This window comes from Apostichopus japonicus, chromosome 2 (genome assembly GCF_037975245.1).
Source record: "Apostichopus japonicus isolate 1M-3 chromosome 2, ASM3797524v1, whole genome shotgun sequence".
NCBI classification, from domain to species: domain Eukaryota; kingdom Metazoa; phylum Echinodermata; class Holothuroidea; order Aspidochirotida; family Stichopodidae; genus Apostichopus; species Apostichopus japonicus.
Window position 1 is genome coordinate 2,072,517 of NC_092562.1, and position 14,689 is coordinate 2,087,205.

The 14,689-nt window shown below is 38.7% G+C and overlaps 2 protein-coding genes across 5 annotated transcripts; one reads left to right on the forward strand and one right to left on the reverse strand.

The window, feature by feature from the left end:
• Nucleotides 1–69: 69 nt before the first annotated feature.
• On the forward strand, nucleotides 70–6,863 carry LOC139973614 (E3 ubiquitin-protein ligase Topors-like). The gene is made up of 2 exons (XM_071980428.1): nucleotides 70–228; nucleotides 1,325–6,863. Exon 2 carries the CDS (start codon nucleotides 1,350–1,352, stop codon nucleotides 3,513–3,515), a length of 2,166 nt encoding a protein of 721 aa, XP_071836529.1. The 5' UTR covers nucleotides 70–228; nucleotides 1,325–1,349; the 3' UTR covers nucleotides 3,516–6,863.
• LOC139973624 (TM2 domain-containing protein 1-like) lies at nucleotides 6,214–13,439 on the reverse strand. 4 transcript variants are annotated; one of them, XR_011795277.1, is made up of 7 exons: nucleotides 13,281–13,439; nucleotides 12,255–12,447; nucleotides 10,882–10,955; nucleotides 10,164–10,257; nucleotides 8,846–9,011; nucleotides 7,585–8,007; nucleotides 6,214–7,238 (listed from the first exon to the last, which is right to left on the reverse strand). XR_011795277.1 is itself a non-coding variant. In XM_071980440.1 (6 exons), exons 2-6 carry the CDS (start codon nucleotides 12,362–12,364, stop codon nucleotides 7,900–7,902), a joined length of 552 nt encoding a protein of 183 aa, XP_071836541.1. In that variant the 5' UTR covers nucleotides 12,365–12,447; nucleotides 13,281–13,439; the 3' UTR covers nucleotides 6,214–7,899. The 4 variants fall into 4 exon arrangements, 2 of the variants coding, with proteins under 2 accessions (XP_071836541.1, XP_071836553.1); XR_011795273.1 differs by having other exon boundaries at nucleotides 7,413–8,007; XM_071980440.1 differs by having other exon boundaries at nucleotides 6,214–8,007.
• Nucleotides 13,440–14,689: the final 1,250 nt, after the last annotated feature.

The window sequence follows — 14,689 nt, forward strand, 5'->3', positions numbered from 1 at the left end:
TCCTATTAACAAAAAAATCCATGGCATGATTTTCAGTAACGTTCTGTTAGCCTACCGATTGGACTGTACGCTTCACACTGTAGGCCTAGGTTCTATTAAGCATATATCTAGCTTTGCAGTGGTAACGAGCGTTATGACTGGGTAAAGAGGCGAAGAACATTGTCATGATTCTGATATCAGACAGAAAGGCACACAAATTCAAGAGAGTGTTTAAACGTTTTCATTGATGTAAGTAATTCACCATATTTAGCCAAACGTTAATCATAACTATTGATTTTACGTTAATATCGAACGAGTTATTTAGCTTGCTTAGCCTAACATAACACTAACTAACATTTGTATATATATGGATTAAGCCTAGGTTAGAGTAAGACTAGCTGAGCAGGCTTTATGCAACGTGATTTAGAATAAGTGCCAAGACAGGTTCCAGGAGTCAGGATAGCCAGTAACCCAAGGGACCATCAATTCATTAAATTGAATTTTATTCATTTCCTTAAGACAGCTAACATTGTTGGTAACATACCTTTATTGTGGCTATGATTTATTACCTCTGTAAAGCCATGGAACTTGGAGGTGTAGGCCTATTGAAAATTTGTATGACCTGTTCATATGGATTCCTACATCTGTAAGGATTTTCTGCAACATACTCTGCACTTGAGTGATGTTTAGTAGTGTTGTTGATGTGTGTGTATGCATGTTGAAAACAGTTTGGGACAGTGGTGTATAGTACCAAGTTGGGTGGGGGGGTAGTCCACCCCAGGCACCAGTCAAGGATGGGGGTGCCATGCCACAGCCTCCCAAAATATTTTGGGGCGGCTCACCCAGGTACCTAATGAATGGAAGCCACTTGGTAAAGGGGCCCCGATGCTCATTTTTACCATTGCTTTGCCAAAATAATTACTATTGCTTTGCCAAAAAAATTACTAATTTTGCCAAAAACTACAGTCTCTGAAAATATCCATTATTTTGGACAACATGCATCATGCATGCATGCATTAAAGTGTGCAGTATGGGCATAATTCCCATAAATGGGTGGAAAAACAAATGCACTCACAATACACAGCAAATGTTTCCTTATTCTGCTGTGCTTCAGCCATTTGAAAGAATATCCAGTTACAAAATGACATTCAATTTCAAACCCAGTAACTACAGGCTCTACCAGTGTGCAGCTATTTACAGTACTTATGCAAAACACAGTGCAGTACATGGAATTAGGGCACTATCATACATTTTACTGCCTCCCACCCTATCCCCTATTGATATGCTATTTTTGCAACTTAAAGTAATGTGTTACATTTGGTATTTCACTCTCTCCTTATCATAGTGTCCAACAAAGCTGAGCTGGCAAGATGGCCTCCTCGAGCAAAGTATTCCCTACAACGCCGCCGGAAGTCGTCGCTCAACCCATCGAAAAAGCATCTCTCAGTCCTGGAAAGCATAGAAGTCCCTCACCAGAATGCTGTTCCATTTGCTTGGGTCAGTTCAGGGATAAATCCTTCACAGATTCCTGTTTCCACACCTTTTGCTTTTCCTGCCTTCAGGAGTGGGCTAAAGTGAAACCAGTGTGTCCTCTCTGCAAGACCTCTTTCAATTCCATCATACACAACATCAAGTCTAATGAAGATTACGAACGCATCTACCTGCCTACCCCCACCCCCAGCACCAGATCAGCAGAGGATGACGAGGCTAGGCGGTTCAGGTATGCCACCACCCTTACGCAGGAGAGGCGCTTCCTGCTAGAGGAGAGAAGGATGCGACAATTTGCCCGTGAGGCTCGAAGAGAGGAGAGGCGCAGAAGGGAAGAGACATCCCTCGGCAGACGTAGGCTGATCTACTCAGCAGGGCTCAGGGTGCTCCATATGGGTTCCAACGAGTTCTCACAGTTTCGCGACATTTCCCCACAGTTTTTCAGTGCTAATCCAGCCGTTACTCATAGGCTCGTCCCGTGGCTGAGAAGAGAGCTGTCGGTGTTATTCGACAACCAAGACGAACATGTCACCTTCATGACACACTACATTCTCTCCCTCGTGACAAATGTGGATATTCAGAGTGAAGAATTCCACATGAATCTGCGCCCGTTCCTGCACGACACCGTCGAACATTTCGTTCACGAATTTGCGAGCTTTGCACGGTCGCCTTACGATATGGACACGTATGATCAGATGTCGCAGTACGATTTCTCGGGTGGCGGTTTGGGGAGGGTAGTGAGGGCCTTACCTAGAAGAGCCAACCAACCTCTGGTCGCGTCCCTCCAGCGGGAGAGCGACTCCGACGAACCGTCGGTGATTTTGCTTTCCGATCACGACAGCGAACCGATGGTGATATCCGATGGCAATGTTAGCGATGATGAGATTGAACAAGTGCCAGTCATCGGGGTGGCAGAGACAGTGGCGTCTAACATATCCGTAGACGAGGATCTAACGGTAGTGTCCAGTGAATACCAAGAATACCAACCTCCGGTCTTCACCATCGACGATGACTTGCCCGCCACTAACCCTGAACCGCCCGCAGATTTAGACCTCCCCGGACCTTCGGGGCTTCAGGCAACAGCTACTGCTTCCGTTACTGAGAGTGAGGTACACATCAAGGAAGAGCCGCCGGATTTTCACGACTCTGATCATAGTGATATTGAATTTGTCGCCTTCTTGGAAGCTGCTCACTTGCGTACCCCCGAACAGTTATCGTCTGAGAGTGAAACGGAGAGAATCGCCCACGAGGAAGCAGAGAGGAGATGGCAGGAGGAGAAAGCCCGCCGGAAAAAGTTACGTGACAGGATGAAGGAAATGCAGGCTAAAGCACAGAGTAAGAACGGCGGTAGCTCGTCCAATACAGCAAGGGCCGCTTCTGGTGGATCCGGTAGACTGCGACATAGATCTCGTTCAAATAGTTACGATAGAACAAATCGCAGCAGTCGTAGATCGCGTTCACACGAGTCTAGACAGCGTAGGTCACCTTCCTCAGATATTTTCATTCACCATGTTACAAGATCGAGGTCTAGGGATCGACACAACAGGGGCAGGTCTCGGTCGAGAAGCTTAACACCGCCACCCAAAACATGGAGGGAGAGGTTCGGTTACGCCGATCCGTCTCCCAGCCCACCTAGGGTCACTTCAAAGACCAGCAAAAAGAAGGACCGTCCTCGCGCAGGGAGAGAGAACTCGAACAGCACTGCCAGCAGATCGCAACACGCCAGGAGCCGCTCGAGGGAGAGAAGTCAGTCCAGGAGCAGCGGAGTGAAGGACTCGAGGAGCAAACGAGGAAGCTCACGGAGCAGGAGAGATGAGGAATCGAGAAGCAGGAGAGATGAAGAATCTAGAAGCAGGAGAGATGAAGAATCGAGAAGCAGGAGAGAAGAGCAGGGTAGACGAGAGCATTCGAGGAGCAGAGGTGAAAGTTCACAGAGCAGGAGTAAGAACTCAAAGGACAAAAGTCATTCGAAACATAAGAAGTCTAAGACACACAAGAAACATTCCAAAAAGCGATCGAGGTCCAGATCAAGAAGTAAGCGGCGCTGATCCTGTATTGCATTAACCAACTGTTCTGTTTCGCGCGCTTAACTGTTAGCTTTCATTCACAATGTTTCTTGTTCCTTAGAAACTAGCTTGTGTGTTTATTCTATTATAAGTATTATTATGATGATTATTATTGCTTATTTAATTTTAACCAGTTTGTTGCCTTCAGCTCTTCCGTTTCTTTTCGTTCTCCAAGTTCATCCTGACTGTGGACCCAAATTTCTACCAAGAAATGGTTTGAAAAGATCTTCCTCCAAATGCCAGACAGGGTTGTAACAGATCACTTGGTTTGAGCATAAATAATCAAGCCATCTGTGAAATTTTCCTGGCTCTTTTCCTCTATCATCTCTATGGGTAATAACTTGACAAACTTATTCAAATCACTCAGTTACAAAAGTCTTGCATTTTGAAGACACTGTCAAAGCCTCTTAGGAAGGAAGGTAGGAACTAGGTGCATTTTCAATATGATTCCAAATTTGCAAAATCTTCACAGCTGTATACTCTCTCCTTGATGACATAAATCAGAATTTACTGATTTGCAGACTTCAAATTCCAAGCTATTTACTGGATAATTGCCAGTGAATTTTGGCTCTTTGTCATTAAAAAAGTGGACATTAACACATGATTATGGTAGTCAGTTAACAGTCCTCAGTCAGAGAATAGGCAGGATTTCCATACAAAACATAAACCCTGTGTAACTCTTTCATCAATATCAAAATATATGTGGGCTGCTGCTCTCATAAGCCTGTAGAATCGCTGATGTGTGTTAAAATGCACAGAAATGCCAGTGGAAACTTGATTCCAGCCAGTAGAATTATGCACTTGCAGTTTTCTTTAGCAATTGGCTAAATTTAGCAAAAATGCTAGGCCTTTGCCAGAAGCAAGTTTAGAGACTCATTTGTTTTCATTTTTTTATATCTTGATAAAACTATTGATACTAATTTGACAGTAAAGTCCCAAACATATTTAAGCTAGATACGTCAGGTAATTGGGGAATTGATAAAGATTTACCATTTGTATGTGATTAACATCTAATTACCTATTATCAGCATAACTGCCTATTTGAAACTTTGTGATTTTGAAACCTGTAAGGTGTTATTGACTACAATTGTTATCAAAATCTCGAAAAGCAAAGAAAAAGAAAGCTAAGTTTATCATTGCAGTGGTCGGAACTTATCGCAACATATTTATTTTAGAAATTCTGCAAGTGGTCCTTTGGATATTTTTGCATTTTAATTTATTGGACGTGTCATGGACTTAATTGTAACAGTGAGTGTATTGAATGTAAGTCCTTAAAATGTTTGTCCGTTTGGCTTCCTGCTTTGTTACTTTTGTCTAGTCAGTAAAGAGATACTATGAACGATCACAAGTACTATTTATCAAGAAGCCTGATATGTGAGAATATTTCAAAATCCAATAATATACCTGGCAAAAGTTTGTAATTCATACTTGTCTGATGTAGTGAGGTATGTACGGAAGCTTTAAAGTGCCATCAACATAAGAAAACTTTGCCCCAATAAGTCAACATTTTTCAGTAATTTGTTTAGATAACAAAATAATATCTTATAAAAAATTAGAAAATTGTTCAACTACTCAGTTGGAATGAAATGAACAATTGAACATTTTTCAGAAAAATTTTCAATTGTTCACTTCGTTCCAACTGAGTAATTTAACAATTTTCTGCAAAATATTGAATTGATCACTTATAATATGTCGTCAATTCAACAATTTTCTGCTAAATGATTGACAACTTATCATATCTCGTCAATTCAACTTTTTTCTGAAAAATATTAAATTGTTCACTTCATTCCAACTGAGCAAGTTTCTGCAAATTGTTTAATTGACAACTAATCGTATTTGTAAATTCAATATTTAAGCTCCCAGAGACCAGTTTAATACTAAAATGTTGATTTGAAATGTTTTGGCTGGAGCTAATTAAAAGAATAAAAAAAGCCTTTTTCCTTTCTTTCCCTGTTCAGCTTGAAAAGTTATCACTTGTGATAGGAATTTTGTCTTATTTTGTACAGACTGCATGGAATTAATTTGTAGTTTTATGAGTTTACCATTCATTGTTTACTTTTTGAAAAACAATATTCCTCATCAACTGTATGAAAGAAAGAAGACGAAAAAAATAAAATATATACATATATATATAGAGGCCAATGGCTGAAATCTATTCAAAGTTACTTCCGTTATGTATTATATTTAAGGACCTTTATGTGAACCAATTCCTACCATCATCTTATTAATTATCTTGCAGTGTTTGATACAGAGAACAACATTAGTAGGATAAGTCTAGTTAAGGTTTATGGTACATGACGGTTTCAAATTTTAACATCATGTCATCCGACCAGCATATTGTCAACAATTGATGTCATAAAGTTCCATGAGGTGGTGAAACCGGTTTTGCATGTTGTGTCTCTTTGTTTATTTTCATTGTGGAATGAAGCAGAATTGTTTCTGTCTTTGATGATGTTCATAACTTTTATCTGTTGTACTTGAGGGAGTAACTGAACACATCTCTACACCACATGTTCATAATTATAGTTGGTTGGGTTTTCTACTCTTTCGAACTTTTATAAAAGTTCTTGGAAGGATTGTTTGTAGAAAGAGAGAGATATATTTTCAGTGATCCTGTTTCTTACTCTCTCATTGTGTGAGATGAAGGTTACAGAATGTTAAGATGACAGTGTGAAACTGGTTTCTGGTTTCAATCTTCATGTTTATTTCACTCAGATAACATAATTGAAAGACATTGTATTCCTTTAACATTAGTTTACTGAATATCTAAAAATTCATAATGACTTTAGGCAAACAATTTGAAACGTTACCGACCATTGCAAATAACGTTTGGTGCATGTTATGTTGCAATAACATTTTATGTTTGTTTCACTAAATAAATACCCTTACAACAGTTTGGGCTCACCCCTCAAAATGATTGGACTACCTTGTCTAACAGATAGACCAATAAGGCAGATTTTTTGTTCATTTGTTAATTAAGTTTCTGGCAAACCTACCTAATCATTACTATTTAATATTAATTTAAAATGCTTGAAAATCGAAATAATGCACCATTTCAATACCACTCTTCCTGCTTTAATCGAATGGTCATTAGGTAGTATGTACAGTAACTAAATCTGTGGCCAGTTTAAACAAATCCACTCACCAGGCACATTTCATATTACTATTAACTCCATTCCCAAAAGAAAACAAAAGCTTACAAAAATTTGTCCACTGTTTCTTGAAGATTTGATGATAAACCTGACTAGACGAAGTAATGAACTGCATGGTTAAGGTGATTCACCATGGTCGCATAGAAGACAATTTTCCTAAAACATTGCAGACAGCATCTTTCAGATTGCTCCCCACCGGCCATAACAGAAGAGATGGAAAACCAAAAGACTGAACTGAACCTTTTACTTTAGAAGCAGGGGGAGGGGGGAACTTACGTACTCGGGGTACCCTTCCTGCCCAACAGATACAAACTCTTTTTAACCCACATGTTAATCTATAGCAGACCCAATCATTTCAGTAACTCCTGATTTCCATAAGATGCCTCCTGATGGGGGCCAGTTTTGCCTCAGCAGTGCCAGAATATCATTCATCATCTCACCCATTAAGTCAAGATATATGACTTACATAATTGGTCAAAGGTCAACTAAAGTTAGTAAACCATAGCTTCTCTTTCTACTAGATACCATTCATTGAACCAGCACTATAATATACCTCCTAAGGGGCCAACTCTGCCTGCCTCAGCAGTGCCAGAATACCATCAACTCACCTACAGTATTAAGTCAAGATATATTACTGTACATTTCTGGTCAAAGGTAAACTAAAGTTAGTAAACCATAGCTTCTCTTTCTACTAGATACCATTCATTGAACCAGCACCATAATATACCTCCTGACAGGGGCCAACTCTGCCTCAGGATGTGCCAGAATATCATTCATCATCTCACCCATTAGGTCAAGATAAATGACTCTACATTACTGGTCAAAGGTCAACTAAAGTTAGTAAACCATAGCCTCTCTTTCTACTAGACACCATTCAGTGAACCAGCACTATAATATACCTCCTAAGGGGCCAACTCTGCCTCAAGAAGTGCCAGAATATCATCTTCATCTCACCAAGCCATACGTGACCGGTCGTCACTGATCAAAGATCAGGTATATTTACTTTTAATGTACCGTAGGCGCTTCCGACCAGATGAAATAATCTCACCAATTCCATAAGATGCCTCCTGAGGGGCCAACTCTGCATCTCGAAGCCCAGCAATATCATCACACCTAAACCGTTCTAGGAATGATATGCTTCATAGCAGGTCAAAGGTCATATGCAGTTGAAGGACCACTGATTGAGACTTAAGCAACAAGAAGCATTATTCCCATCATAAGTCAGATGAATGGAAGTAAGTTTCGTTGTTGACCCACATTCTTGAAAAGCGGGGTGTCCGGTAGCCCATGACATAATCAGAACCGTCGGCTGGTCCCACCACCTGAAACATGAACATTATGAAACTTGAATTAATGGCAGTCTTTTCATCTTTTGTGTGTATTTCCTCAATATATTTCACTGTATCATGAAACCTTAGAATGCCACCCGAAAGAAGACAATGTAACAGTGTTGGGTGTCTTAAGCTTCTCTTTCTCCGTGGCCTCATTTGGGACACATTAAAAAGTGATTTATCTTGCGATTGATTGCATTTATTGAAGCTGCTCCGGTGTAGTAGTTCCAGTCGGGAAATCGTGACGTGGAGTCGCCACGACTGAAACCGAGGTGACTTAAGAAAATTAGCTAAATCTTAATCAGAGGTAGTGGCAAATCAATAATGGCAGACTAGCCATGATTCACAACGTCAACACAATTTAGCTGAGATGGCTTGGATTCAGTCAGGCAAATACCAATATTTATAAATACAGGTATATACTAGTTTAGTATCATAGTATAGTATCATAGGAGTGTTAGCTCAGTGGTTAACGCCGGTGCCTTTCAATCATAAGGTCCCTGGTTCGAGTCACTCAAAGATTAATGTATGTCGTCCAGTTACAGAGTTGTTGACAATTGACAATTCCTAATCATGGACGTTAAAATATGAATCTAAGAGACTGACTTCGGTCAGCTTGCGACTTTGATAAGCCAATGAAGGCTTCTTCGCGAGTTCCTGCTTGCAGGAGGATCTAAAATACATACATACATAAATACATACATACATGCATACAATATTTATGAATATCGGTTTATACCTGTATTTATAAATATAGGTATAAACAGGTATTTTTAAATACATGTGTATACTCATATTTCTGTCACCTTTCCCTGACTGAACAACTTACCTGAGTTGCTATGAGAATGAAATCGACAAACTGGCCGACAAATAGTAAACCCATAGTGCAGAATTTGAGCAGCCCGATGGCGTAATATCCGAGATAAAAGCGATCAGCTCCGAGCATTCCTAGGAAGATGGATAGTAAGACAGCTGTACGATGAGACTTGCCATTCCTGTAAATCAGAAAAACGAAGAAAAAGAACAAATTGTACTGTGGTAGTTTCAACTCGAGTCAAAGCTAAGAGACTTCACCCGGGCAAATTTTAGTCACTGTCGTTATAAATTAATCTTATAATGCTTACGCATCTAGCTTTCACTAGTGATGACAATATGCAGTATCCATATTGTACGTACTCCGACATAAAAAACAAAGTTAGTAAACTCTAGATAATTTCATTAGCCGTTCAATCCATGCAACACCAACATTTTTCGGAAATTCCAGGCGACCGGACACACATACAGTTGCATTCCTATCTAAATAATATCTTCTTAAACTAAAAGTAACCTGGATTTGCATCTATAGACATTTCCAGTTCTTTAACAATATCTATAACTAAGACAAGATTTACATTCCGATACACACCAGCCAGATATCTGAGACAGCCGCCTGGAGTTTGCCAAACATCTCATTCATTTGGTATGGATTGACCCATTATTAATGCAGTCTCAAAGAGTGAAATGAGTCCGAAATTCACTTGAGTGACATCAACTGAGTTTTAAGCTATCTTTTGCAGTAATACAAGTTTAAATAAGTACAATTAGAAAATTCATACAGAACAATTTGGTAATTTATGTTTTTTCATTCTTTACATTGGACCCCCTCCCCCCCCCCCCCTCTCACCCCAAAAATACAAGGGTTGAGCTGATATAAATATAATAACATAAATATAAAGTAAGCAAGTAACAATGATTTTGTTTAAAAAAATTTGAGTTCACAGTTGTGATAAGGCAACAATTGCTCAAACATTCCACGTTGGGTTTACTGACCATTCCTATGAAAAAATTACATCACAAAATTTCCAAAAGAGCATCATAAATGGCACTGTGCCATAAAAGGTCAACCTTCTGTAGACTACAGTATATTAGATCTGAAAGACAGATACTGTTTTGGGCAAACCATGCTCATTGATAACCTAAAATATTAAAAACTGGACATTTATTAATAAGCTGTAGTGGTTCCCAAACTTGTTCATATTATTATTACATGGAAGGCCCTGTGATGCTGCAGGCAAACCTATAGCCTCATTAATTAACTTCTCTTCAAAGCAAATCCAGTGACTCTTCTCTCTAATCTTAGTAAACCGATCGACCAGTGGCATACTCACGTATAAACACAAGGCACTTCCTTTTGGAATTCTGTTCCATTAGGTCCCAGTTGTGAGCCATCGCATTGTAACCCGGCTACGGTCTCACAACGTACTGGAAAAGAGGAAGAATCTCAAGATTTAGAATATTGGATCAACTTCAGGCGAGACTTTACACGACAAAATTTACCTTTACAGGAAACAAGACCTAGCCGTTTTTTGTAGTTAAGGGTGTTACTTTCTCTCAGCATTAATTACATTTAAATAGAAATATCTAGCTTGCCTTGGTGCATATCAGAATAAATATTATTAATAGTTACAAGCGATACAACTTAAAATCTTCATAGAGTACATGCCTTTTCATCAACACATTTTTATGGTAGATCTACCAAGCTGTTAAATATGTCTTTGCAAATATAGATATATATATATATATATATTTATAAATATAAATTTTCATGCTTTAATTGCAAAATGCTTTTCAAATAGTAATGCAACAACTAACTGACAGGCTTGTTTGAAGACCTCTCTGTCTGAAAAAAAAAAAAACTTCTGTGAAAAATGTATGCAGTTTTAGTTGGCTGCATTCCTAGGGAGGCAGAGGTGTGTCCTACATATCAAGCACTGAGTCAACTCATAGACAATTTCCCCCTTCTCCTCTCCCCACCACACCAGTTTTTAAAACAAAGGTAACATTGTTCACAGACTGCATTTCCAAGAAATAAAGACCTGTGCTTACCGCTCGCTGTTCTATTTTTGTGACAATTTTTAATCTCTTGTGTCTCTGGATCCCTCGCATCATCGCAAACGTATCTGCAAAAATCTGATAAGGGAAATCTCTGAAATCACGCTGGTACCAGTTGTATGGTATCAAAGGGAGGAGGACACCACCAGCAGACTGGTAGTAATTAACTAAGTACAACAGTGTGAGTACAGTATATGAGTACACATGGGAGTACTAATATTTCAGTTTAAGAATGAGTACTTAATTGTTTAACTAGCACTGTATCTATACTAGTTAGATTCTTATATGCTGTGAGTATGTGTGCTACTATGAATACAAGCAAATATCGTACGCTAGAAGAGTTACAGTTTTCTTCTGGTTCTTTATTTTTGAGAGAAGGGTGGGTGGGCAGAAACGAGGGGGAGATGGGAGGGACTTATAGTCGTAAGTATTAAGTTATTTTGTAAGCAGGGAGTGTTGTACCTAGTTAAGCTCATTAGAGTTTTTTTACAACACTTCCTTTCACAATATGTCGTATATTATCTTACCTGTTTATGTCATGAATCTTAATATTAGTATTCTTGCAAAAACTTAACTGTAAAAATTGTATTGTTACATGTAAATATGTTGTGAATAAACAAATACATGAAATGAAATGAAAGATGAGCATCAGTACAGACTCACTACAAGTTTGAATTCCTGTGTAGGAGTACAAGTATTTGAATATCTATGCTAGGTTCCAAAATGCCCTGAGTACATCAGTTTCAAGCACAAATGCATGAGGACTAGTATTCATGAATGCAGCATGCAGGCACCTATTGTACATGCTAGAATATGTTTATTCATGAGAATGGATATGGACTCACTACTGAATTTAAAAGGTATCAGTATTTGAATTCTCGACTGAATTCTAGTGTATCTGTATAATTGTATGTTACTGGCAAACATGTAAACCCAACAGCAAGTACACATTTAACGTATTATCAGTCTATCAACCCCTGTAAGCAACATCATTTTTGCTCCTGTGAATCGTGATGTTTGAGACACACACAGGATAGTATATAGGCCACTTATATCACAAAAAAATGTGGTGAAATGAACATTGTTATCTCAATAGACAGAAATGTCACCATACACAACTTCAAGTTCATGTATGATGGTGATATCAATGTTCAGACTAGGGTACTTAGTATTTTCATTTTGCATGTGTACTTTTCATGAAAAGAAGAATCCAGATGTTTCTCCAGCCAATGGTTGGTTTCTATCAAACCACTTCAAAGATACAGACAGTATAGAATTTACAAAATACAAGTAAACAGATGAAGTGAACCATAGTATCTTGCAAACTATGCTAGCAACACTAATTTACCACCCTTGAAAAAGGATACTGGCCAACTTCCAAATTTTTGCAAGTCAATTCTTTATCCTCAATGGACCAGGAAGTAGCTGGCAACTGGGCAAGTGAGATGAGAATTGGTAATAGCAGATGTTGTTTCATTTCCACGGTTTATCCAGATAATGGTGGATTGCAATCACTATGCAATAACACAGTACTCCTTTAGTGCTTGATGTAAGATGCAACTACATTCCAGAAGAAGAAAGAAAAATATGAAACATGGGTGACAAGTGAAGTAGATGTAAGACAAAAGTTACATCCAGGAATTTCCATGTGATCTTCATATTTCAAATCCTTATGGATATTTTCAATAGCATAGCCTAACTTGGGCTATGTAGGTTAACACTGTGGAAGTATATGAACTTGAAAGGGATAAGATGTTCAACCTAAACCAGCATAAGAGTCATTGCAGAATATATCACAACTCGAATGACACCCTCGAAAAAAAAATACTAGCATCCTGGGAAACCTTGCATAGGCCTACACTGATACAGACTGACATATCTATATCTATTATGAGAATGATGCATCATTTTAAAGTGGCAATGATATAAATTAACATATCAATGCAGCCTACTGCACTGCTGTTGTCCTTAGATTCCCTCATTCCAAAAATAAAGTCCAAAGTAATGTCAATGGTGTGGCTTTGATTTGAAGTCACAGTCGATTCAATACATCATTAGTGTGTGAAGTTACCATAATATCGTCATTTGGTCTTTAGCCTAGTTTATAGCCCATCTAGTGACTGCAATGCTGGCACCAAACTGGGAACTACATGGTTGCTGGGTTATCTGCAGCAAAGCCCCAGCATATACTATAGTAACTCATATATCTACATATTATCTGTCACGTTAGACTTACTGCCTATAGCTTATGTTATAGACCTAGCCTAAGCCTATCCACTTCAGTGTACGCCTAGCTCTTTTCAATGTGAAACGACACCCTTATTCATAGGCCTAGTTCCGCGACAGAATTATGTTCCTGTTATTCTAAGCTCAAACAATGTATAAGTGATTACCCTTTCCCTCGAAGATTCAAACATTACTTGACTTTGGCTCTTCTATGGATGTTCTGGATGATATGAAATTATTTATCTAAAATCATCGACCGCCCGTATCAAGCTATCACGATCCGGAGTTTATTTACTGCAACTTGCAAGGCCGAGTGTTTGTTCTGTTTTGCGATTTGGAAGTAGAGAAACAAAATAAGTACCACTAGCCAATACGACACGAATCTGTATATTGCAGCAAAACATTCTCAGAATGGAAAGTTGATAATACGAAGGAGAAGAAAGTCCCTGATTGACAGAGGTGTAGTAAGAGAAAGTTCAGACGGTTCATTGAACCAGGGAACCCAACATCCAGGAGACCCCCATTACTGGGTTAGACATTTTGAGCACGAATAATTTGATTTTTGATTTAATGTAATAAGTGTAATGGTATGATCAGTAGCAGGTATTAATTCAGATCAATGAGACGGACAGGCTATGGTATATCGTTTCTATTTTCTACAATTAATCAAGATTGCGCCAAATATAGCGTTGTATGACACAAATGTCAATGACAAAATGATGAAAAGGTTATTTCTAATCTAACGTACTCCAGTATAACTCAAACAAAAGTATCTTCATGGTAGGCAAGGGACGTACACCTCTTCCCTTATATATCCCCTCCGAGGACGGGTATCAGCCAATAACCCCCCCCCCCCCCCGCCCTACCTCCCGAACAAATTGAAAAACTGTCAACGGGCCTGGTATTACGTGCAGTTTAGATGAAGAGAAGGTTAACGGTTCCATCGCTCACTCTTGAACCGGTGTCCCTGAAACCTAGTTTCGCCCCTGCTGATTGGTACGTGTCAGTATTAAGAGATCTAAGGGTCGATGATATATTTAACATGATGTTACTTTAGATTGACACACAACATCTTTCAAAGGCACTGTTAGAAACTAAAAACTGCATGTGTTTCTGGCTGTGTATCACAATGGACCCAGAGGTCAATTACAAAACGTTTTTAAAACGTTATTAAAACGTTTCGTCTTTTGTTTTGATAACGTTATTTGTGGTGTAATAAATATGTCACGAAAACGTTTTCAGGCTATTATTTCAAAACAATTTTGGTTAAAACATAATATAACATTAGTATCTCATAAAAACGTTATGACGAAGTTTTTTTTACACCACATTTAACGTTATAAAAACATATTTTAGAGGCTCTTTTAAAAATGTTATGATAACGTTTTGTGTTTGCTGGTAACGAGTCAGTAAATCATTTCGCTTAATGATTTCTGGTTTTACGTGTTGAAGACTAATATAGAACCCTAATAGCAGACATTGTACTTTCCTGAACGTTTTTAAGTGTCACTAGTGGTTCATATAGTCTGGCTGCGGCCAGCCTGTTCTCAGAATTCATGGCTGCAGGCTTGTTCTG